Source organism: Mesoplodon mirus, assembly GCF_964341445.2.
Source record: "Mesoplodon mirus genome assembly, chromosome: 5".
NCBI lineage: Eukaryota > Metazoa > Chordata > Mammalia > Artiodactyla > Ziphiidae > Mesoplodon > Mesoplodon mirus.
Window position 1 is genome coordinate 132,022,507 of NC_138980.1, and position 26,139 is coordinate 132,048,645.

The following is a 26,139-nucleotide window of genomic DNA, read 5'->3' on the forward strand; positions in this document are numbered from 1 at the left end:
TTGTGGCACGCGGGCTTTTCTCTAGTTGTGGCATGTGGGCTCCAGAGCTTGTGGGCTCTGTAGTTGCTGCACATGGGCTCAGTAGTTGCGGTGCATAGGCTTAGTTGCCCTGCGGCATGTGGGATCTTAGTTCCCCAACCAGGGATCAAACCCACATCCCCTGCATTAGAAAGCATATTCTTAACCACTGGACCACCAAGGGAAGTCCCATCTCCTACTCTTTCTTAAGCACTCCATATAGGCCTTTGCCTCCATCTCTCCACTCATACTGTTCTCATCAAGGTCATCAGCAATTTCTGTGTTAGGTAGTTCAATGGTCAGTTTTCAGTCTTCATCTGACTTATTAGCTGCCTCTGATAAAGTTGATGATGGTTTCCTCATCCCTCTCCCCCCATATACTTTATTCACTTGGCTTCCAGGATACCTCATACTCTCTTGGTTTTCTTCTAATCTCATTGTTTGCTCTTTCTCTGTTTCCTTTGCTTGTTCCTCTTGTTTTCCCTCACCTGGAATATCCAGGGTCTAGTGCTTGATCTTCTTCTCTTCATTATCTGCACTCACTTTTTTGATGATACAGTTCAGCTTCTTGGCCTTAAATATTCTTTTTTATATGCTCATATCTCTCAAATGTATATGCTGATATCTCTCAAATGTATACCCTCAGGTCAGACCTTTCTTCTGAACTCCAGACTTCTATATCTAACTGCCTACTAGCTATCTCCACTTATATGTCTAACAGGCATCTCAAGTTGAACATTTCCAAAACTGAACTCCTGATCCTCCCACCCAAAATCTGTTCTATTCCACAACTTCCCTAACTCAGTTGATGAAAACTCCATCTTTTCAGTTGCTCTGGCCAAAAGTTTTGTTATCATTCTGGACTCTTGTCTTTCTCTTAGACTCTGCATCTAACTGTTCAATAAATCTTGTTGGCTGTTACTTCAAAGGATATCTTGACTTTTTCCCACTTCCACTGATATTACCCCTGGATAGAACTAAGTATGTATTTTACTGTGATGGCCTCTAACTGGTCTCTGTGCTTCTATAATTGCTGCTTCATTGACTTTTCTAAACGCAGCCACCAGTGGTCCTTTAAAACAGACTGTGTCAGATTCCATCATTTTTCCACTCAAAATCTTGCGGTGACTCTTCATGTTACTCAGTCATTGTTTAAAGGATCTATATAATTTGGACTTCTGTGATGTGTTGTTTACAGACTCCTTCTCTTTCTCATTTGACTTTAGTCAAATTAGCTTCCTCAGTCTGAATGCACCAAATGAAATGCACCAAATGCTCTTTCCTAAAGGCTTTTGCTCCAGTTGTTTTCTCTGCCTGGAATGTTCTTCCCCCAGATAACGGTAATATCCCCATCTCCTTCAAGTCCTCTTTTCTGAATGAGGCCTTCCCTGAGCATGCCATTAAATCTGCAGCCTGCTCCCCATGCTCCCATCCTCTTCAGCCTGTTCTACTTTGTATAGTTTATTGTTTACGGTCTGCCTCTCCATCCCCCACTGCAATGGCAGCCCCAAACAGTCAGGAATCTCTTCTGTTTTATTCACTGTTATATACAAAGCTCCTAGAAAAGTGCCAGACACATGATAGGTGCTCAATAAATATTTGTTCAATTGAATTGATGAATTGAATCAAGTGATCCTGGGCATCTCACTCATTTGGTCTGTATCTTAATTTCTAAGTCTGTTAGGTGGAGATCTCTGCCCCCTCCATCTAATAGATTTGTCAAGACAATCAGAATTAGTGATGGCAGGTAATATAGCATATGGAAGCTTTAGTATAAAGTGCTATATAGATGGGATATGGTGTTATTGAGAATTCTTCGCTTGTCCTTCTCCTTATCAGTACCAAACAGACTATTATTTTTTGGTGTTAAAGTGAAGCAAAATTGTATATAGAATTTCTTTAGATTTTTATGATTTATTCCTGAGTATAACCTTCTGAAAGGAGGATCACATATAATAATCCCTGTTTCATAAATGAAAATCTTGAGGTAAAAGTAAGATAAATTATTGTACCCAGGTTATTAGATTTTTTTTTCTGGATTAATAATGATAATGAGAGTCCTGAGTTCCAAGGCTGTGGTGGGTTTTTTCACTAAACCATTTATCTCTCTAAATATGTGTTAGTGTTGAACACTAAACATTTTGGCAGCAAGTTTATGTATCAAAACAATTGTGTTTACTTAATGTGGAATCTAAAATAGTCAAACTCATAGAAGCACAGAGCAGAATGGTGGTTGCCAAGGGCTGGGGTAAGAGGAAATGGGGAGGTAATGGTCAAAGGGTACAGAGTTTCAGTTATGCAAAATAAATAAGTTCTAGAGACCTACTGTTCAGCACAGTGCTTATAGCTAACTGGATTGTATACTTAAAATCTAGTAAGAGGGTAGATCTTACGTTAAGTGTTCTTAACACATACACACACACACACACACACACCAATAAAGGGGACAAGAGGAAATGTTGGGAAGTGATGGGTATGTATATGTCTGTGGCCTTGATGGTGGTGACAGTTTCACGGTTGTATACTTATCCCCAAGCTTGTTGAGTTGTGTCCATTAAATATGTGCCGCTTCTTACATGTCAGTCATACTTCAGTAAAGTGATTTTAAAACAAACGAACAATTGTGTTTAAAAAAAACCCAAACAGCCACCTCCTTTAGTAATACTTGATTGTGTCTAGAATGTGCCAGATCTGTGTTCTAAGGTTAGTGGCAGCAGAGGTAAAGGAGCTGGACTGGATGGCCTCAACAAGTTAGTGTAAAAATCCCTCATATTTTTATGTGGACTTTTCCCCTGTCAGTGTTTAGCTGTGAAGTTCCATACTCTGGTTCTGGTTAAGGCCTCTGTTGGGTTCTATCCACCTTTCACAAGGCTGTGAATTAATGTTTTGGGGGGAATAAGTGCTCTCTTCTGCAGATTTTATTGTTTCTATTTCCTCTGAAATTAAACTGTTACTTCCACTGTAAACAAAGACATAGATTAAATTTATTGAGCATCTGTTATTTGCCAGGCTGTGTTAAAGTCAATAGATAAGTAAAATGTAGGCCTTATCGTCAAGGAGACAGTCTAATATGGGAGACCGATGTTTTAAGTGCATATAATGTAGTATGTGTGATAAGTGCGATACTAGAAACATGTACCAGCTAGCTACATGGCACAGCAAAGTAGATGACCAATATGATAAGGAAAGAAAGATGCCAATCAAAAAGAAATATATACATATACATACATGTATTATTATTAATAATAATTTATTTTTAATTAATTGTCTTCATGGCAATGAGAGCCTCTTTTCTTATGGCCCAATGTGTTTAGTGCAAGTACAACTGAAGTACAAGAACAACTACTTAGCAAGGATAGAAAGGGAGAGAATGAGGGTTGGGTAAACAGTGCATTAGTTTCTTTCTAAAAGACACTTTGACTTTTGGTAGTTGGTAACTCAGTTTGTTATTCAGTCCCTTTTCTAAGGAGAATTGGTCTGTGTATAGTGACAGTAATAGTGTTTCTTTTATGATAGAGGTAATTTTCTCAGGACCATAATTTGTCTTTTAAAAGTCATACACAAATGTAATTGGATCTATAGTAAGTCAGAGTAAGACAGATACCCTATGATCTCTCTTATATGTAGAATCTAAAAAATAAATAATAATAATAATAATAAAAACCCAACCTCATAGATACAGAGAACAGATTGGTGGTTGCCAGAGACAGGGAGTGGGGAATGGGAGAATGAGTGACCTGTTTTTAATTTTTGTTTTTGGTTTAAACAAACTGAATTAAAAAAAAAAAGTCATACACAAATGTAAGTGAATCTATTCCACACTGTCTAGAAGTATACTGGACATTTTGGCTACATCCCCATCTTGTTGAGCCAGAAGAGAATTCTTTTTCAAAGGAGAACACTCTCAGGATAAGAATCTGCCTCCAATCCCCTCAGTAAGGACTTGTAAAAAGGGCAGGATATGCTTTCTTCACTGTTTTTGCCCTAGTTTAGGCTCCTTGTTTGTTTAGGTCATTGATGTAGGAACCCATAAATGGGTTCCTGGTTTTTTGCTTCCGTTTTCTTCCTCAGCTTCCCTCTCTAATTCATTCTCAGCATTCTTACTAGACTATACTTATTAGTATTTTAGTTCTAAACACAAATCCAGTTATGTTGTTCTCCTTCACTAAAATCTTTAATGGCTCTCCATTTGCCCATAGCATCAAATCCATGTCCTTTAAAAATATTATTTAAGGTGCCTTGTCATCCAGCGACAGACTTTGTTCTAGCATAATCGCCCACCATGTCTTTCCACCCAGTCTGTACCCTAGCCATACTGGTTATCTTGTCATACATCAATGTAGATGAGGCACCTGTCAACATTTAACATGCCATGTACTTTACTTACTGTGTTTGTCTGCCTCCTTCTATTAAGGGTGAGCTTCATCACGGGGATCGTGATTTTTGTGTTAGGTTAACTGTTGTATCTCTACCACCTTATAACAGCACCTTTCACATAGTAGGTGCTTGGTAAATTTGCATGCCTGAATGAATTTTTAAAAGCCAAACTATTTTAACATAAGTAAGTACACCAGGATTAATATTTAGTGTTTCCTATGTGCCAAAGACTGTTTCTCTTACTATTTTTAATCAGGTTGAGAGTTCTGTTTCTCACATTAAAAAAGATAATTTTTAAAGTTTTATTCAAGGTACTGGTAATGGGGAATATGTTGTTAATGACCTGCTTTAAGAAGAATATGATGTAATACATATACTGAGAAATTATATTCTAGGTAACATTTTTCTTTAAGTGAGGAATAAGAAACTAAGTTGTCTTCCCTCAATAGCTGGTCTATAAACAGAAACCTTTATGCAGATGAACCATTTAGTTTTCCATATGTTCTGTGATCAAAATGCTGAATTACCACAGATTGCAGAGTGCAGATTTCTACCAGAAAAAAAGGTTGTTTCTTTTTTTAGGTTGCTAATTTTTTTTTACTATTAAAATTTATTTCAAGTTGCAATTCAGTGCTTGGAGACAGTTTTTAAAATCAGCGCAGAAGATACACATCTAGCAGTTTCACAGCCTTTGACAGAAATGTTCACAAATTCCTTCTGTAAGGTAAGCTGTCTTTGTTTTCTCATTAGTATCTCATTTTCTAAGTATGACTGCAGTATTAGGTTGGATTGTTAATATTTGAGGGGCCAGGCTTTAAGTAACTAACTTCTTCCTGGGTATAAGATAGTTGGTCCACATGGATGATTTGGGACCTAAAATATAACTTTTAATGTGCTTTAGATTTTCATATTAGTAACTCTTCTCATCCTCTCACCTTCTTTTATATTTAATGATATATCATGGTTGACTTTTTAAGTCCTTTACAGTATCCGGGCGTTTTTAGATTTCTGACATCTGAATTGATATTTCCCCAAAACATGAAATACAAGTTAAAAGTCTTAATGTTTAGGGAGAAACCATATAGAAAAGGAATCATCAGGAATTGCATCATCATTTTGAAGCAGATTTTATCAAATTTGGCCATTGATGGGGCTCTTTAAACAGGGAAAGGTTCAGGGTCAGTGTGCAAAACCAAGACTGAAATCCAAGTGTTCTGATCTCTGCTCCCTAGGACTGTTTACATGGTCTCTGGTTGCTGGCCTTTTCAGGAAATATGGACTATAAGATTGAAAAATCTTAAGGCTAGTGAGTTTAGGGCCCCAGGGGGGCCGGCCATGTGGTTTTTCATTACATTTTGGTGCCATGTGAACCTCTTTTATTATTCTAACTCTGTATTCAAGCTTCAGTACAGAATGAGGAACTCAGGAGAGGAGCTGAAACATGCAGGGTATACTTCAACTTGGCAGGGACATGGCTGAGAATACTGCACAGACTGTTTCTAGAATTTGTTGGGAAGAGGTTCTTAGAGTTGCAATGAAAATGGTAATTTGGGGCTTCCCTGGTGGCGCAGTGGTTGAGAGTCCGCCTGCCAATGCAGGGGACACAGGTTCATGCCCCGGTCCGGGAGGATCCCACATGCCGCGGAGCGGCTGGGCCTGTGAGCCATGGCCACTGAGCCTGTGCGTCCGGAGCCTGTGCTCCGCAACGGGAGAGGCCACAACAGTGAGAGGCCCGCGTACCGCAAAAAAAAAAAAAAAAATTAAAATGGTAATTTGGCAGTAAACTGCTCCCTCTTTTTATACTTGGAAAAAGGATAATACAGTTATACATTAATTCATCAAACAGATGAATTCTAATTATCTGACAAGATGCAAAGAGATAGTGGAATGTCTCTGTGGTCCTTTTCTTCTCTTTGGTTTCTGTGGTTCTTTCATTGTCTGAGCTTGTGGCATCCTTAGGGAGCCCTATTTCAGAGGCTGGACATGGCTATGGCAGAAGTCCACCTTCTTTACTCTGAGATGCCCGAGAGGCTTGTGCGTGAGATGGCACTTGGATTTGCTCACTCTTTAGCTCCTGTTATCATTGACTAGTACTGAAGAGATCAGTACTTTTTTTTTCCTCCCAGGAAGCTCAGATTGATTGAATAGAGCTCTTTTTTTTTCTTCTTCTATTTCTCTCTGATTGTACTTAATTGTAAAAATTTGTTGCTTACTATTTTAAAAATATAGTTTCTTAAAACTGGCTCCAGGGCTTCCCTGGTGGCGCAGTGGTTGAGAGTCCGCCTGCCGATGCAGGGGACACAGGTTCATGCCCTGGTCCAGGAAGATCCCACATGCCGCGGAGCGGCTGGTCCTGTGAGCCATGGCTGCTGAACCTGTGCTCCTCAACGGGAGAGGCCACAACAGTGAGAGGCCTGCCTACCGCAAAAAAAACAAAAACAAAAACAATAAAAAAAACCTGGCTCCATAGTATATCTACATGGTGTTATTTGTGGCATCAATCCTTTAACACTCCTATTTAACAGCTGTGGCTTCATTATGTCCGTGTCTGTTAGCAGAGTATCGCAGGGAAAGTCCAAAACTTGTTTGAAGCAGCATCAAGACTCTTATAATTAAAGAAACTACTGCCTCTCCAATTGTACTTGGTTACGTTGGACAATTTATTTTTAGGATACTGCTTTTCCCCCAATTAAGTTTATATACTAAAAGATTCATTCCTTTTATATAAAGTGGATAACACTTGTCCTCACATCATGGGCTGCTCAAATGTATTGAATGAACATGAGAATTAATTTTCAAAGTTGTAAAATTATGGCAATTTCATTAAAATAATCCAAAAGGATTTAGAAGACAGAATGGATTATAATCCATTTTTCAATATGCCATTTTTCTGACCCCCCAAAATTCACTTTTTTCACATATAAACTGCCTAGGCTTGTTAGAAGATTTGAAGTAGAAGGAACCCTAAAAGCAAAGTACTGTAGGGCAGTAATGAGTCTTTGAACTACACTTATATCCTGAGTGGCTACACAGTCCGTTTTTAGTATTGATCTCTACTTATTAAGGCTCCCATTTTGATTCTGTACTTTTTTATACTAATACTTTGTGTTTAGAAAAACTGACTGATAAAGATATTTTAAAAATAAGAACAACTCATTTACTTTATAGTGATTTTGTACTTGTGAATACTTGTGTGTAATTAGCACAGTGTATTTCCAATGTTAGAGCTATCAAGTTCATTGGCATTTTAGTCAAGACAAAGGTAATGGTGAGTATGTTTTAAATATGGTACATAGGGGCTGCCCTGGTGGCGCAGTGGTTGAGAGTCCACCTGCCGATGCAGGGGACACGGGTTCGTGCCCTGGTCTGGGAAGATCCCACATACCGCGGAGCGGCTGGGCCCGTGAGCCATGGCCTCTGAGCCTGCGCGTCCGGAGCCAATGGGAGAGGCCACAGCGGTGAGAGGCCTGCGTACCGCAAAAAAAAAAAAATATGGTACATAGGTATATTGACTACAAATTATACTTTTTTGAAAATTATAAACATTTATGAACTTCGGAGTCAAGTTTAAAAACAACACAATTTAAAAAGAATCTTCCAAAAATGGAAAAATACACTGTGTTCCCAGTGCCACTCAAGACATTTCTAAATTTTCATTTAGTTTTCATAAGCACTTTGCACCTTATTGAAAAAGAGGTTTGAGGATGATAGTAGGTGCTAAAAACAGGAATCTTATACTGCTTATTATCTTAATGAGGAAATAAATCTATAACCATTGTTTTAAAATGTTTGGACAATATGGAAGGATATAAAGAAGAGACTGAAAATCCTACTTCCAAATATTCCTACTGCTAACCTTTTGTGTATACCTTTCCAGTCTTTGATTTTCAGCCTGTGTGCATGTGAATGTATGTGCATGTATTTAAACAATAAGATCATATTATAAATGCTTTTTTTGGTACCTGTGGATTTGACTTTCTCTTAGGATATTAACATTATGTTTCAAAAATTTCACTAAACAATCCTTTGAGCATAATTCTATTACTATTCTTTGTATACTGATTCTGTTTTTGTTTATGAAGTAGGATTTCTAGATACAGCGAAAGCAAGTAAAAAAAATTGATTCACAGCTGCCTGTTTTTTTCTAGAAAAAATTCCACATATTTGTTTTTCTAATAAAAGTATATTGGGGGACTTTTTCCCTATTTCTTGCTGACAGTGTTATTTAGATGTTAGACGTCATGACATAGATTTACAGATGATATACTAAATAATTATTACTTTAATTTATAGTTCTCTGGGATGACTCTTTATGTAGCTAAATGGAAGTACATTGTATTTTATTTAATTTCAGAATGACATTCTGCCTCTCTCAAACTCAGTGCCTGAAGATGTGGGAAAAGCTGACCAATTAAAAGATGAAGGTGAATATTTCATAGAAAAATTACTTATTTAGTAAAGCTTTCTGAAACTCTAGGGAAAGTGACTCTGTCACCCAATAAGATTCTGGTTTGTACTGCCAAGACGGGGTTGTCGTAAGTCCTTGTGGCATTTGTGAAACAGAAATGAGCCTGGAAATACAGAATGGCTTGTGAACAATATAGGTATGGCTTGCTTCAAGAGAAGCGGATCTGTTGTGAGTAAAACTTGCAAAACAAGTCACTTAAGGGTTGATTATTTGCAACTGTATTTGCTGTGTGTACTCTAGGATCCCAAATTCTTTATGCTTAATCGAAGACATGAAAATGATTTTCAGTATTATTTTTAACTTTTGTATATTTAGCATTTTTGAGTTCTTTGAAATTTAATATATGTATATGGCACTTAAGGATTTATTAACTAGCACACGATTACTATGTTATTAAATTTTCTAATAGTGACTGTTGAAGCATACTTGATTTTAATAAATGAGTCACCATTGAGGATCTGTGTTCAGTTTTTATATCATGTCAGTTTTGTTAAGCTATAGAGGCAAGCCAGGTCAGGCCTACAAGATTTGTACTAAGGAGCTGTAGGGCAGAGTCCTGATCTTTAGTGAATGAGAGCCAACAAAGACCCTGTCCTATAGGCAGAGAGTTATTAGGGAATGTGCAGTGTTCTGAAGCTGTACACAAATGGTTCAGAACCATTTTCTAGCCTTTTCTTTAGTTGATACTCTGAAGAGGCAGTTGAATTTTTTCTTAAAAAAATTGGTTGGTGTCTAAAAAGGTAGATATGGAAAAGAGTATGCTTTTCCTGTTCCTCGGGCATGGTCCTTTCTATTAGGTCTATAAATTACACTATATCACTGCTTTTAATGGCTGCATAGTGTTCCATGGTACTGTTAGACCATGATTTACTTACCTAGACAGATAATTTTGTAATCCTAAGTAACGCTGTCTTAATATCTTTGTCTATATTTATTTTCACTATTGTGTGATTATCTTCTTTGGATTACATTAGAAAGTGCTGTGTTTCCTACAAATAGACTGATTTCAGTTTTCAATTTTTTATTTCCTCTAATAAATCTTATCACTACAGTGACTTAAATTTTTAGAATTAGGACTTTTGTAAATTACATGTAAAATAAAGTAACCAGATCCTCATTGTCATTTGAATTATAGTATTCCCCAAAGAATTTGCATTTGAACTATCCAGATACAAATGCATTTTTCATATATTATTCTAATTGAAACAATTTAATCTGATGTTTCTTTTTCCTTCTACTTAGACTTTTGTAGTGTGTGAAATCCTCAGTGATGTAATATATGCTCCACTAACATTTTGCTTTTGAAGCTCTCTTGTTTTAGCTCTAGTACTAAATGACAAATTGGAATTTTATTTTTGTCCCTCATATTTACTCCCTCTGCATGGCAGAACATTGGGAGACTGCATTCCATGTAGAGTTTGTTTTGATATAATGAATGTTAGTAAGTTGAGGGTTGGAAGGAGATGCAGAGTGAGGCTCATTTACTCTGGCAGCATGGGTAGACTTCATTACTTACTGTTTTCGGCTTTAACCAAAAGCTCTTATTCTTTGTTTTCACTAAGACATGTCACATCTATGACATGTTACACATAAAGTTAAAGCAATTGTCATACAGATTTTGCTATTCGTGTGAAAACAAATGGCCACGGTAGACTGTCAAGCATAGGGTTATTACAGGCTGCATGTTATACTTACCTGTGTTAATCAGGGCTTCTGGCCAGCTAGTACCCTCCTGGAAGGTTGCTTTCAAATATTTTTGTGTGCTTTGCTTCTGAAGAGCTGCAATAAGATCAGACAAAACCAAGAAGGGTTCATTGCTGTAATTCCCTGCCATGTCACGGAAGTAAAGGCATATCTCAAAGGGTTGTCTTGAGGATTAAAGGAGACAGGAGAGTTCTGTGTATAAATATAGAGTGCTGTGCAGTGCCTAGTTATATTTATCTTCACAAATACCTGTGTCCTGAGTTTTTGTATATTGAATATTTTCTGACTTGAAGCTTTTTATCATTAATATCGCTATATATATTTAGTATCTGTACACTTAGTGTGGTTTATGGGAAAAGACATACACTAGGTTTTACTACTACCCAAGAAATGCCATCCTAAGACAAAAAGACCCATTGGCAACAAGAAAATCCACATAACCCACATAATCTTTTACATGGAAGAAGCAAATCTATTTAAGTACTGAGGCTAATGTAGTTAATTTCTTGCTCAATCATAAAAGCTATGTAACCTTTTAGCTTCATTTCTTTTTGGGGGTGGAGATGTAAATTAATTTTTTTAGCTTTAAAAAAACAGCTTTATTGAGCTATAATTGACATACCATGCGATTTACTGTAACATGTATGAATTCATTGGTTTCTAGTATGTACACAGAGCTGTGTAGTCATCACCACAATTTTAGAACATTTTATCATCCCAAAGAGAAATTATGTAGAAATCATTTTTTATATTCATTTAGCAATCACTCTTTATATTCATTTCTGCTTCTTAATTTGAAGTAACGTTTGTACATTTAGGTACTCTTATCTACATGTCTTTCCTTTAATCTTACTGTTATCTGCAAATTCACACTCTCCTCCCATTAAGTAGCTAATGATCTGTTAAGAAAACAAGGCTCATAGGAGAGCTTCTTGTTCAGAGAAAGCTGGAAGGAATAATAGAGGCTTTTGAGATGTAAACACTTCGTAATCCCAGTGTTTTAAAAATTTCAATTTTGAGCATTGGTTCTTATTAGTGATTATGATACGTTTTTTCTGTTTAATGGATTACAGAAGATAGCCACAAGGAATCCCTTATTTTGCTGACCAGTCGTTAACGTAGCTAAATTATTGCCAGATATATCTGCAGAAACCTTTCCTGAAGATCAGTATGCTGTGGGCTAGCTGTGGTATCTGAAATTCTGTCTTTCTAGAAACTAATCTCCAATAATCTTCTTTAAAAGAGAATCTATCTCTGGAAGGGATAGCACATAAAAATATCTGCCAATGACATTGACATGAGTAGTTTTACTAGCTTACCCTCACCGCATGTTCTGAGGGCTTGCTCATCAGCAGGTGCATGTTTTGACAGGGAAGGAATGGAGGACCAGGTCCAGACTGAGATAGTTTTGGAGGGTGGTCCACCTGGAATGGGGTGGGGCAGCTCTAAAAGGAAAGAGAGAGATGAAGACAAGGAAGGTGAGAAGAGATTAGGTTTTGCCAAGAGGTAATCATAATTGTTACACTTACTCACTTATTGAAGTCTGGTTTTATAAGATATTCAAAGATTAATTTTTTTCATCTTTATTGGAGTACAATTGCTTTACAATGGTGTGTTAGTTTCTGCTTTATAACAAAGTGAATCAGTTATACATATACATCTGTTCCCATATCTCTTCCCTCTTGCGTCTCCCTCCCTCCCACCCTTCCTATCCCACCCCTCCAGGTGTTCACAAAGCACGGAGCTGATCTCCCTGTGCTATACGGCTGCTTCCCACTAGCTATCTATTTTATGTTTGGTAGTGTATAGAGTCTTTAAAAAGTTAATCTTTGAGAGTGGCATGGTCAAAGATTAATTTTTTAAATACTCTTCATTGTTAAAAAATCATTCAAACACACTGGAAGCTAAGGGGTATCAACTCTATAGTACAATATAAAATTTATTTCCAGTATGAATGAAAAATCATGTTGCTGACCTTCATATTACTGTAGTTTCTATGATTAAAGTTTATCTTCCAGACTTTTTTTTCCCTGTATATTGTACTTACTGTACCTATTGGTTATTTTAGGCAATAACCACATGAAAGAAGAAAATTATGCTGCTGCAGTGGATTGTTACACACAGGCGATAGAACTGGATCCAAATAATGCAGTTTATTATTGTAACAGGTAAACTGGCACTGTTATGGCAGGTTTACAGTTGTTAAACATTTGCATTAATAGCTCTGAAGGCGTTTTTTATAGCTCTGTAAAATTTGTTTTTTTATTGAGAAAATTTTGAAAGTTTGGAAACATATAAAAGAAGGAAAAAATAAGCTCATAAATTTACCACTTAGAGGCAACCACTATTACTAATAACCTTTTGGCATATGCTGTTTGATGTAAGAGTAATCAATTTCAGATTAATCTTTATTCACTAGGCATATCACAACACATCCTTATTTTATTTAAATCCTTCATAAACATTATTTAAATGAATACAAATTAGTCTATTATTACCTCTTCATCTTTTTTATATATCTAGCACCTTTCATTGTGGCTGGCAAACAAGCAGTATTATTTTTTAATAAATTGATAGATGTACCTTACTTTGCCTTACTTTGCTTTGTCCTACTGGTGGACATTGAAGGTGTCCCTTTTTTTTTTTCAATATTATAAAGCTGCAATGAACGTCTTTGTTTCTAAAATTGTTTTCTGGACTTAAGATTTTCTAGACTTTGTATCTATCCTTGGAAATGCACTCAGTTGGTCTAACAGTATAAACATTTAAAAGTTTGTTGATGCTAATTTCAAAATTGTTCCGGCTTCTTTGAAAATATTTTGAAAATTCTTTTCTTCCCCTAGGATATGTGAGTGTATCTGTTTTTACCACACCCTTAGCAGCACTAAGAACTTGAATTATTATTTATTATTATTAATTTAATATTATTATTTTAATAGTGATTTGTAATTACATTTAATTACTGGTGAGGTTGGACATTTTTCAAATGTTGGCCATTTGTGTGTTTTTTTTCCTCTCTAAATTATTTGTACCTGTGCCAGGCCTCATCCTGTTTGACCTCAGACATTTCTTCCTTTCCCTTTTCTTTTTAACAGAGGCTCTGACCCCTGCAGGCTGTATTTCCCAGGCTCCTTTGACACCTGGGTTTTGTCTGTGTTCAGCTGTGGGAGGTACTGGCAGGAGATTGGAGGGCAGAAGGAAGGCAGAAGTTGGGTATTTCTTCCCCTCTTTTTACATCAGGGTGTTTATCCAGCAGGGGCTGCTTCTCCTCCTTGTCTCCAGCTCCCACCCAAGACACCCCCTATGGTCCCAGCTTTTTCCAGGTGACATTGGGTCTTGGGCTCTGCACTCTGTTCTGTCTTAGGGACGGTAACGGCTTCCTGCTGTTGCTAATCTCTGCATTGATGCACAACCCCCTGTTTGGCATCTCAGCTCTTCCATCAGCTATGTAATGAATTCCCTGCACTAAATTTTTTTATTTTTGCGGTACGCGGGCCTCTCACTGTTGTGGCCTCTCCCGTTGCGGAGCACAGGCTCCGGACGCACAGGCTCAGCGGCCATGGCTCATGGGCCCAACCGCTCCGCGGCATGTGGGATCCTCCTGGACCAGGGCACGAACCCGCGTCCCCTGCATCGGCAGGCGGACTCCCAACCACTGCGCCACCAGGGAAGCCCCTTGCACTAAATTTTTTAAATATTAAAATTCCAATAGAGCTTTCTGCAGTGATGGAAATGTTCTGTATCTGCATTGTCCAGTACAGTAGCCACTAACCACAGTGGCTGTTAAGAACTTGAAATGTGGCTAGTGCAATGGAGAAACTAAAATTTTAATGGTTAATTAATTTAAGGTCAATTTAAATTAATTAAACTTAAATAGCCATATGTGGCTTGTGGCTGCTGTACTGGACACCATAGCTCTATATTAAAGATAAAATCCCTTTGTCCTAATTGCATAGCTTATTGTTTGCCTTTTAATGTTTTTCATGTGTAAAAGTTTTAAATATTTATGTAGACGAATTTGTTTATCTTTTCTTTTGCATTTTATTACAGTGTTTTTAGGCTGAAAGCTCTCTGCATTTACAGACTTGGCAAATAACTTTTATTTTTTATTTTTTCCTTTACGTTTAAATTTTGTTATGCCAAGTCTATTTTGGTCACTGATATGACTATTTTAATCAATCTGAAGCTTTTTATGACAGATTTATAAAAATTACCTTTTATTATATAGTAGGTTCTTAGATTTGAAAGAGATCTTCAGGTTAATTTGGTCCAATCTTTCATTGAGTTATTTTTATCATATTTAGGGTATGCATACCCTTATGAGATAGTCCCTTCTCTCCCACCTTTTCTTTTGTGGTTATATCTGTTAGAAAAGTCTTCCTTGACACTGATTTTGTTTCCCTGTAGCTCCTGTAGCTTCTCTCAATTGACTTTATTTTTATTCTTATGGACAATTACAGAATAAGTGTGGTTCTTCTTTTTCATGACAGTACCTTACATTTTGAAGTTTGCTACTGTGTTCATTTAACTCTTTTCTCCACATTAAATGTTCACAGCTTTTTCCATTGTACCTCACATAGGTCAGTTTTAAATCTTACACTTTTGCTCTAAACTTGTTCCAGGTTACCTGTGTCTTTACTCTGTAGTTCCCAGAAGTTAGCACAGCATATCTGGCATTGGTCTGACTAGAACAGACTTGTAGAGTGCTCATTCAACCTACTTCTAGATAACATAGTTATATATTTGTGTTTTGTAGCATTATCTATTAAATTTATATTTTGCTTTGGTTTTATTAAAGCCTGTCCTTTTTCACACACTCTCTCTCCCCTGCCACTCAATCGTACCTTCATTTGACAGGTTCTTGCCCAACACCTGCTGTGCACCGGTGTTGTCACAGGAGGTAAAGTTGGTTGTTTGGACTCAAATGCAGGATCTTATATTTTATCCCTATGGGATTTTATCTTGTTAGTCTTTTATTTATATGTCCCTTAATTGTTTGGGATAAATTGTAAAATACTATATTTGCTTTTGCTCCTAGCTTCATGTCAGCCACAAACTTGACAAGAGCACCCGATATGACATTGTATCAGTTACAGAGTCAACTAGGGGAGCAGTCATGGGGAAGTGGTTAAGAGCAGGGGTTCTGACCCACACTCTTTGGATTCTAATTTCTGGCTCTTCCACTTACATGTATGTGACCTTGAGCAAATTATCCTAACATCTTAGTTTCCCCATTGGTAAAATGTGGATAATAGTATTTATCTCATCGCATTGCTGTAGAGATCAAATAGTTAATATATATAAAGTGCTAGGAAAGTGTCTAGTAAAGAGTATTGTACACAGCTGTAGCTATTATCATTATTATTTATGCAATCTGGGGTTTTTGCCTCAATCAGATTATGAAGAGAGATCCAAATTTATCGGGGTCCAAATACATTTTTCTCTGAGTTACCAGTCTGGTGGTAATACTGATAAAATAGAAAGGAAATGATGTTAGCCTCATAGGACTTGTTCTGAATTAATCTAATGTTATTTTCCTTCTTTTTTTTTTTTGATCTCTAACATTTTTTTAGTGAAGATTTAGAAAAATCAAAGAGGTTTACAGTGAATATGCATATATCCACACCAAGATTTTGCCATTAATATTTTACTATATTTGCTATATCAGTATTTATTCATCTGTCTGTGCCTGTCTTATTTTTTTTTTTTAAGAATTTTTTTTTTCTTTCTTTCTTTTTTTTTTTTTTTAAGATGTTGGGGGTAGGAGTTTATTAATTAATTAATTAATTTTTGCTGTGTTGGGTCTTCGTTTCTGTGTAAGGGCTTTCTCTAGTTGTGGCAAGCGGGGGCCACTCTTCATCGCGGTGCGCGGGCCTCTCACTATCACGGCCTCTCTTGTTGCGGAGCACAGGCTTCAGACGCGCAGGCTCAGTAGTTGTGGCTCACGGGCCTAGTTGCTCCGTGGCATGTGGGATCCTCCCAGACCAGGGCTCGAACCCGTGTCCCCTGCATTAGCAGGCAGACTCTCAACCACTGCGCCACCAGGGAAGCCCCGCCTGTCTTATTTTTGATGCATTTCAAGGTAAATTGCAGCCATCAGTACACTTACCCCTAAATATTTTAGTATGCATGTCATTGACTACAGTTCAATATTTTACATTCTTTTCTTTTGAGGTAAAATTTACATGCAATAAAAAGCACAGATCTTAACTGTATGTTCACTAAATTTTGACAAATGCATACACCTATATAAGTCACCACCCCTATCAAGATAGTGAAGATTACCACCAGCCCGGGAAGTTTTCCCTGCCCCTTCAGAGTCAGTTGCCTAAAACACTCGCCAGAGAAAACCACTGTTTTGTTTTGTTTTGTTTTTCCACCATAGATTAGATTTGTCTCTGTTAGAATTTCACATAAAAGGAATCATACTATGTATACCCTTGTGTGTGAGACCTTTTTTACTTGACATAATGGTTTTGACATTCAATCCTGGTATTGCATGGTTCTTTTTTTTAAGCTGCTCAGTATTGGTTGTTTGAATGCATCACCATTTGTTTAGACATTTTCCTATTCATAGGCACCCAGGCTGCCTTTAGTTGTTGTTTTTGTTTTTTGCATTTTGTCCAGAATTTAGAGTTGTTATTTTTGGAAGCATTGGATCCATAAGGAATTTAGTTGGCCATACTGAAAACCTACATTTTCTCTCTTAACACACACACACACACAAATCACTGTTAATCTGTTCTAATAATCCAGCTCAGAAAAATAGAAAATCCAAATAATTTGTGGAGAATTAATTTCCCAAGCTCTGCTTTTATGTTTGAATTTTATTCTCTGTAATCAGATGACTAGACATGTTTTCACTTAGCGTATGAAATCTTGAAATAAATACATTTAATACTGCACAGAATGTTATGACCAGGTATAAATGTTATCAGAAAATTGGTTATTTATAGAGCTCCGTAAGCCATATACTTTTAACTATGAATGTGATGAATCTGAGCCTAGATAAATCATTTATTTTTAATGAGATTAGTGTTTGTTAATAGTCGCATGTCCACTAGTACAGTATTAGAAGAGATTCTTGGCAGTACCTGTACTTGCTTTTCATTTAATTATTGTTAAATTGAAATAATTATGCTTCTTTTTTGCATTTAAATAGTATCTTCTTCCCTGAGGATTTCAGTAATAGAGAAAGCAATTTAATATTAAATCATTAGAAAACTTTATTTGTATATGTATTGCAAATATTAAATAAAGCTTTAGGAATTTTTTTTAGACTCTAGTGGTTATAAATATCTCAATAGCCTGTAGTTTCCCAGCTACCCCTTGCCATTTTTCTTAGCCAGCTGACTGCCATGAGTTGGAAGCTCAGAATAGCAGATCTAATTCTTTCTTTTGATATTCATTTTCACAGTTTATTACTAATCAAAATATTGTTCACATATTAAACTTGCTAGGATGAACCAAAGTTTACTTTTTATAGAAGTGACTTTTTTATATGATTAGAAAACAATCAATTGGTATATTTCTTAAGCATGAATCTTTCTTTTCTAGACTTAATCTTCTATTTTGGGCTTTTAGGATCCTAATGATGCTTTAGGCTCAGCTCAGATACCAGGACAACATGAGTCCTTCCTTGAAAACCTATTATTTAGTTTTGCTTTTATTCTATGTTCCTAGCACTTACTATGATATATAACACTTATATAAGTTTATCATATATGTTCTGCCTTATAATTATATGCATACTTGTTTTATTTCTTCAGCTGAAGGGCAGAGATTGCATCTTGTATCTATTCGTATTCCCTGTAATACCTAGCACTGTGCCTCACAAGAGTTCAGCCAATTTTTGTTGGATGCATGGAAGACTATAGAAGAAATATAAGAAATTTCCAGTGATGTTGAAGTGACCAGACACTCAAATTAACACTTGTATACATAAAACAACAAATGATTTATAGGTCTAAAATATTTCCAAGTATTTTATAATATGAAATGATATTTCATATTAAACTCACTAGTTTTCCATGTCTTCCGTCCCTAAACAGTACAGATCTTCCTCGACTTACGATGTTACATCCCAATAAACTTGAAAATGTCATAAGTCGAAAATGCATTTAATACACCTAACCTACTGACACAGCTTAGCCTAGCCTAACTTAAATATGCTCAGAACACTTACATTAGCCTCACAGTTGGGCAGAATCATCTAACACAAAGCCTATTTTATAATAAAGTGTTGAATGTCTTGTGTAATTTATTGAATACTGTACTGAAAGTGAAAAGCAGAATGGTTGCATGGGTACAGAATGATTGTAAGTGTGTCATTGTTTACCCTCGTGATCGCATGGTTGACTGGGAGCTGCAGCTCGCTGCCTCTGCCCAACATCACGAGGGAGTATCATGCCACTTATCACTAGCCCTGGAAAAGATCAACATTCAAAATTTGGAGTATGGTTTCTACTGTATGAGTATTGCTTTTGCACCGTTGTAAAGTCAAAAATTTGTAAGTTAAACCATTGTAAGGCAGGGGCCATCTGTATTCTTATAGGTATTTCTTTTGTACAGCTTCATTGCTGAATACATTACCTTACACAGAATCATCTCCTGTTTCTGGGATGGATAGGTGGTTCAATGACTGAGTCCATAAATGGAATTAAAGATATCGGGAAAGAGAGTGCATGATGGAAAGAATTTGTCTGGAAGGCCTCTCACGTGATGGGGAATTTGAATTGAAGGTGGATTTGGTGGACAGGTAGAACTGGGATAAACAGAGGAGAGGGGAAGGCATTTTAGGTGGTAGATCATAGTTTAAAAGGCAAAATTAGGAAGCATCAGGGCATTGTACCAAGGAATGCTGTTGACAGCGTGAGCTCTCAGAAAGATGGGAACAGAGACCTCATTTTGTTTTGCATTTTGTTCCACCTCCATAAGCAGCATGTAGTCATTGGATTCAGTGGGACTTGACTTTGGTTTGTTGAACTTAGAGTTGAATCTCAGTTCAGCCACTAACTAGCTGTGTGACCTTGGGTAGCCACTAAACCTTTCTGAGCCTCAATTTCCTCACTTTTAAAATAGAGATAATACTAACTGCTTTACAGGGTAGTTGTGAAGAGTAATGATATGTGCGTGTGTGTGTATATATATATATATATATGTCATAGTTCTAGGCTTTCAATATTTGTTTCTTTCAAAAACAATGTAATTCCTAGTTGTAGGAGTAGGCTTTTGCTATAATTTAATTATATGTGATATACAGTACAGGAAGTGTTAGGTACCTGTAATTTTTTTTTTTTGTCTTATTTCCTATAAAAATAGAGCACAAGTTATATTCATGCTCTCGCTCTAACAAGGTAAAGAAAGCGAGGGTGTCTGAAAACATGATGACTCTGACTGTTTTGTTCTGCTGGAGTTTCATTAGTTATGCCCTGATAACTAGACAGCAGGGTCAGAGAGAGCAGACCACATTGTTATTCAGTTCAGACACTGGCGTGTTTGGCTGCATCTCACAGAAGCTTCAAACGTAGCCTGATTTCTCTTCTCTTTCCTGGATGCAGAATCAGACGCCTCTCCTCTTTCTTTTGTGAGCTGCACATTCTGCTTTCATCCCAGCTTGCAGTTTGTGATCTAAAGCTAAAGCTATAAGTATTGGAACATAGTCATACTCTTTCCTTCTGCCCACTCGTCTTTCTGGGTCTGATTCTCCCTGCTTTATTCCTTGTTTTATTATCAGTATCAGAAGCTAAATATCAGGGAGTCTTCCTCTTTGTTTCCCTTTTCCATATACCTCCCAAATAGCTCATTTGTTCCCTCTTTCATTTCCATCCAGATTCTTAACTTTTGCTAAACTAGTGCAATAGTAACTTCAGTTGGCTTCCCGTTTCTACTTGCAGTCTCCACCCCAGTCTTCTGTCAAAATGATCGTTCTAAAATATGAAATCAATTGTCTAACTCTTGCTTTCTGTTCACTAGTTCCAAATACTGTGATCAGATTTAAGCTCCTCTGGATGATACATCAGATCTTTTATAATATAAGCTCTCTCTTTTCTTTGAATTTTATTATCCTCACTATTCTTCTTACCCCATTCCTCTCCTCTGCTCTCTATGCCCATGTAACGTGAAATTTACTGATTTCCTAAAAATGCCATGTTGGGACATCTCTTCATGCTTTTATGTGCTTCTTTCTCTGCATAGAATATTTCCTACCTTATCTAATTGGGCGAATTCCTGTCATCCTTCAAGACCCTGTTAGATGTTGCATCTTTGGGGAAGACTTTCTTAATTTCTTCTCTCTTCAACCTCCCCTTCCCTGCCATGCCCTATGGAGTGGTGCTGTTCAATATGGTAGCTTCTGTCCACATGTGGCTGTTCAAATGTAAATTAATTACAATAAATAAAATAAAAAATTCAGTTCCTCAATTGCAGTAGCATATTTCCAGTGCTCTTTAGTCACATGTGGCTAGGGACTGCTGTATTGGATAGCACAGGTAAAGAACTTGTCTATCACAGGAAGTTCTATTAGGCAGCTCTGCATACAGTTAACCATATCGTTCTCTGTGTTGCCTCTTTCTTTGATATCTCCACTGTTGCACTTATCATACTATTTATTTATTTACATGTCTGTTTCCCTATTAGACAGTGAATGTTTGAGGGCAAAGATATAGCCTCTTCATTTCTGTATACTTGATTTTGAGCTGGATTTAGCATATTGCAGGTGTTCAAGAAAATTTTGAGTTGAATTGATTCAGTGAATTTTAGAAGGGAGAATTGGCTCTACTTGAAGACTTCTAATGGTGAAACAGTCACGTGGCAGCATGTTGCATATATATATTCACAAATAATACATATTTATTATATATAATAATTTTATATGATATATATTTATTTAGGGAAACAAATTTCAACATATTTAAAACCTATTTAAACTTACTGGAAGAGAAATACAATGAACATCCATATATGTTTATCCTAGAGTCAATAGTAGCTAACACTTTACTGTCAATAGTAGCTAACACTTTGCTGTGTTTACTTCTTCTCTCTTTCTTGCTCTCTGTCTCTCTACAAGGGTGTGTTTGTGTGTGTGTGTGTGTGTGTGTACACACGTATAAAATTTTCTTGCTGATCCCAAATACTTTAGTTATATCTCCTAAGACATACCCTGCCTAACTACCCTACCATTCACATGTAAGAAAATTAGCATTAGTATTGAAATTTCTCCACTTGTCCCCGAAATACCATCTATAGCTATGTTTTTCGATCCAGAATCCAATCAAGGACCACACGTTGCATTTTGATATATCACTTTAGTCTCTTTTAATCTAGAAAATATTCCTGTCTTTTTTGGTTGTTTATTTTTCATGACATAGACTTTTCCAAAGAGTTAAGGCCAGTGATTTTATAGAATGTACCATATTCTGGATATGTGTGATGGCTTCCTCATGATTAAATTTAGGTTACATTTTAGCATGAAGCCTACATAAATAATTTGTATACCACTTATTGCATTATATTAGGAGGCCCATAATTTCAAACTGTCCCACTGATGGTGATTCTGAAATTTCTATCTTAAGGTGGTGACTACCATATCTTTCTATTACTCCTTTTATAATTAAAAATAATATATGAGGGCTTCCCTGGTGGCGCAGTGGTTGAGAGTCTGCCTGCCTTTGCAGGGGACACGGATTCGTGCCCCAGTCCGGGAGGATCCCACATGCCATGGAGCGGCTAGGCCCACGAGCCATGGCCACTGAGCCTCCTCGTCCGGAGCCTGTGCTCCGCAACAGGAGAGGCCACAACAGTGAGAGGCCCGCGTACCAAAAAAAAAAAAATGTATGAGGAGCTTCCCTAAGATGGCTGAGTAGGAAGACCCTGAACTCGCTTCCTCCCTTAGGCACACCAAAATTAGAACTGCTTACAGAGCAAATATCTAGGAGGATGACCTGAAGACTAGCAGAAAAGATTTTCCACGACTGAAGATATAAAGAAAGAGCCACATTGAGGAGGGGCAGAGATGTGGTATAGGCAGGATACACAACCTCAGGTTGATGACCCACAGACAAGAAAGATACTTCAACTGCACATATCCTCATCAAGGAGTGAGGAGTCCAAGCCCCACCTTGTGTTCCTCAGCCTAGAGGTTCTGAACCAGGAAGGGGAGTCCCCAGAAAGTCTGGCTTTGAAAACTACCAGGGCTTACATTTGGGAGAGCTGGAGGGCTGTAGGAAAGAGGGTCTCCACTCTTACTTGGCACATGCAAAATCTAACACCCTCAGGGTCCCAGTGCAGAGGCAGTAGTTTGAAAGGAGCCTGGGTTAGACCCACCTGATGGTCTTAGAGAGCCTCCCAGAGAGGCAGGAGGCAACTGTCTGGGGACAGAGACGCTGGCAGCAGCCATTTTGGGGAGCTTGTTCTACTGTGATGAGACTGGCACTGGGAAGTGCCATTTTGGAATCCTCCCTCCAGCCTATTAATGCTGGAGGCTAGCACTGCCTACCAGCATGCCCACAGTAGTCAGCCCACCACAACAGAAGAGTGCCCACGGCCCACATAGAGGGCACTCTTAGATCATATAGCCTGGTGATCAGAAGGGAGCATGATGTTGGGCCCCATAGCACATCTCCTACGTAAAGCTACTTCTCCAAGATTGGGAGATATAAGTGACCTACCTAATACATAGAAATAATCAGAGAGAATTAGGCAAAATGAGGAGACAAAGGAATATGTTCCAAACAAAGGAACAAGACAAAACCTCAAAAAAAGAACTAAATGAAGTGGAGATAAGCAATCTACATGATAAAGAATTCAAGGTAATTATCATGAAGATGCTTACTGCACTTGGGAGAAGAATGGATGAACACAATGAGAATTTCAACAAAGACTTAGAAAATATTAAAGAATGAAACAGAGTTGAGTAATGAAATACAATAACTAGAATAAAAAATACATTAGAAAGAATCAACAATAAATTAGATGATAAAGAAAAATGGATCAGCAATCTGAAAGACAGAGTAGTACAAATCACCCAAGCTGAACAGAAAAAGAGAAAAAAATAATTTTAAAAAATGAGGTTTAAGGGACAATCAAGTGTACTAACATTTGCATTAAAGGGGTACAAGAAGGAAAAGAGAGAGGGAAGGGGGCAGGTAACTTATTTGAAGAAATAAGTTAGCTGAAAATTTCCCTAACCTGGGGAAGGAAACAGGAAAGAAACAGGTCCAGGAAGCACAGAGTCCCAAACAACATGAACCCAAAGAAATTCACAGCAAGACACATTATAAATAAAATGGCAGAAAATAAAGGTAAAGGGAGAATCTTAAAAGCAACAAGAGAAGCTACTAGTTACATACAATGGAACTCCCATAAGATTATGAGCTGCCTTTTCAGCACAAACTTTGCAAGCCAGAAGGGAGTGGCATGATATATTCAAAGTGCTGAAAGGAAAAAAACCTACAACCAAGAATACTTGGCAAGATTATCATTCAGAATTGAAGGAGAGATAAAAAGAGTTTTACAGATAAGCAAAGATAAAAGAGTTCAGCACTACTAAACTGGCTTTACAAGAAATGTTAAAGGGACTGCTCTAAGTGGAAAAGAAAAAGCCACAACTAGAAATATGAAAATTATGAAAGGAAAAATCTCATTGGTGTAGGCAAACACACACTAAAGGTAGTGGATCAACAGTCTATAAAGCTACTATGAAGCTTAAAAGACAAAAGTAGTAAAATTATCTATATCTAAATTACTTAAGTGAATCACAAAATAAAAAGATGTAAAATATGACATCCAAAACATCAAATGTTGGTGGAGAGGATTAAAAATGTAGTGCTTTTAGAATGCACTTGAACTTAAGCAACCATCAACTTAAAATAGACTGCAGTGTACAAAGGTTGTTGTATATGAACCTCGTGGTAAACACAAAAAACCTATACAGATACAAAAAAATTAAAAGGAATAAAGACACAACACTAAAGAAAGCAATAAAATCACAAGGAAAGAGAATAAGAGAAGAAAAAAGAAACAGAGAGTAACTACAAATACAACTAGAAAACAGTTAACAAAATGGCAGTAAGTACGTACCTATCAATAATTACTTTAAATGTAAGTGGACTCTATGCTCCAGCTAGAAGACTTAGGGTGGCTGAATAGAGAAAAGAACAAGACCCATATACATGCTGCCTACAAGAGACTCAATTCACATATAAAAACACACACAGACTGAAAGTGAAGGGATGGCAAAAGGTATTCAATGAAAATGGAAATGAAAAGAAAGTTGGGGTAGTAATACAAATGGGAGACAAAATAGACTTTAATACAAAGGCTGTAACTAGAGACAGGAAAGGACATTACATAATGATAAAGAAATCAACCCAACAAGAAGATATAATTGTGAATATATATGCACCCAACATAGGAGCACCTAAATACATAAAGCAAATATTAACATAAAGGGAGAAATTGTTAGTAATACAATAATAGTAGAGGACTTTAACACCCCACTTACATCAACGGACAGATCATCCAGACAGAAAATAAGGAAACACTGGCCTTAAGTGACATATTAGACCAGATAAACTTAAATGATATATATAGAACACTCCATCCAAAAGCAGTGGAGGGCCTCCCTAGTGGCGCAGTGGTTGAGAGTCCGCCTGCCGATGCAGGGGATACGGGTTCGTGCCCCGGTCTGGGAGGATCCCATATGCCGCGGAGCGGCTGGGCCCGTGAGCCATGGCCGCTGGGCCTGCGCATCCGGAGCCTGTGCTCCGCAACGGGAGAGGCCACAACAGTGAGAGGCCCGCATACCGCAAAAAGAAAAAAAAACAAAAAAACAAAAAAAAAAAAACAAAAGCAGTGGAATACACATTCTTTTCAAGTGCACATGGAACATTCTCCAGGCTAGGCCACAAAACAAGTCTCAGTAAATTTAACAAACTTGAAATCATATCAAGCATCTTTTCTGACCACAATGCTATGAGACGAGAAATCAACTTCCAGGAAAAAGCTGCAAAAAACACAAGCTTGTGGAGGCTAAATAATATGCTACTAAACAACCAGTGGGTCACTGAAGAAATAAAAGAGGAAATAAAAAATACCTGACAATTGAAAATTGAAACACAGTGATCTAAAAACTATGGGACTCAGCAAAAGCAGTTCTAAGAGGGAAGTTTGTAGTGATACACACCTATCTCAGGAAATTTTAAAAATCTCAAACAATCTAACCTTACACTTAATGGAAATAATAAAGAAGAACAAACAAAACCCAAAGTTAGTAGAAGGAAAGAAGTAATAAAGATATGAGCAGAAATTAATGAAGTAGAGACTTTAAAAAAAAGAAAAAAATCAATGAAACTAAGAGCTGGTTCTTTGAAAAGATAAACAAAATTAATAAACCTTTATCCAGACTTACCAAGAAAAAAAAGAGAGATGGCCCAAAGAAATAAAATCAGAAATGCAAGAGAAGTTATAACAGACACCACAGAAATACAAAGAATTACAAGATATTATTATGAACAAATATACACCAATGAATTGGACAACCTAGAAGAAATGGATAAATTCCCAGAAATGTA

General features: G+C 37.0%; 1 protein-coding gene across 4 annotated transcripts in view; it reads left to right on the plus strand.

Moving 5' to 3' along the window:
- The window catches only part of SGTB (small glutamine rich tetratricopeptide repeat co-chaperone beta), a 49,991-nt gene that overhangs the window by 5,520 nt on the left and 18,332 nt on the right, over nucleotides 1–26,139 (plus strand). For all 4 annotated transcript variants that reach the window (XM_082623526.1, XM_082623527.1, XM_082623528.1 and 1 more), the window contains exons 3-5: nucleotides 5,016–5,119; nucleotides 8,750–8,819; nucleotides 12,636–12,735. In XM_082623526.1, coding sequence (XP_082479652.1) covers nucleotides 5,016–5,119; nucleotides 8,750–8,819; nucleotides 12,636–12,735 — 274 coding nt within the window. The remainder of the gene's footprint in view (nucleotides 1–5,015; nucleotides 5,120–8,749; nucleotides 8,820–12,635; nucleotides 12,736–26,139) is intronic.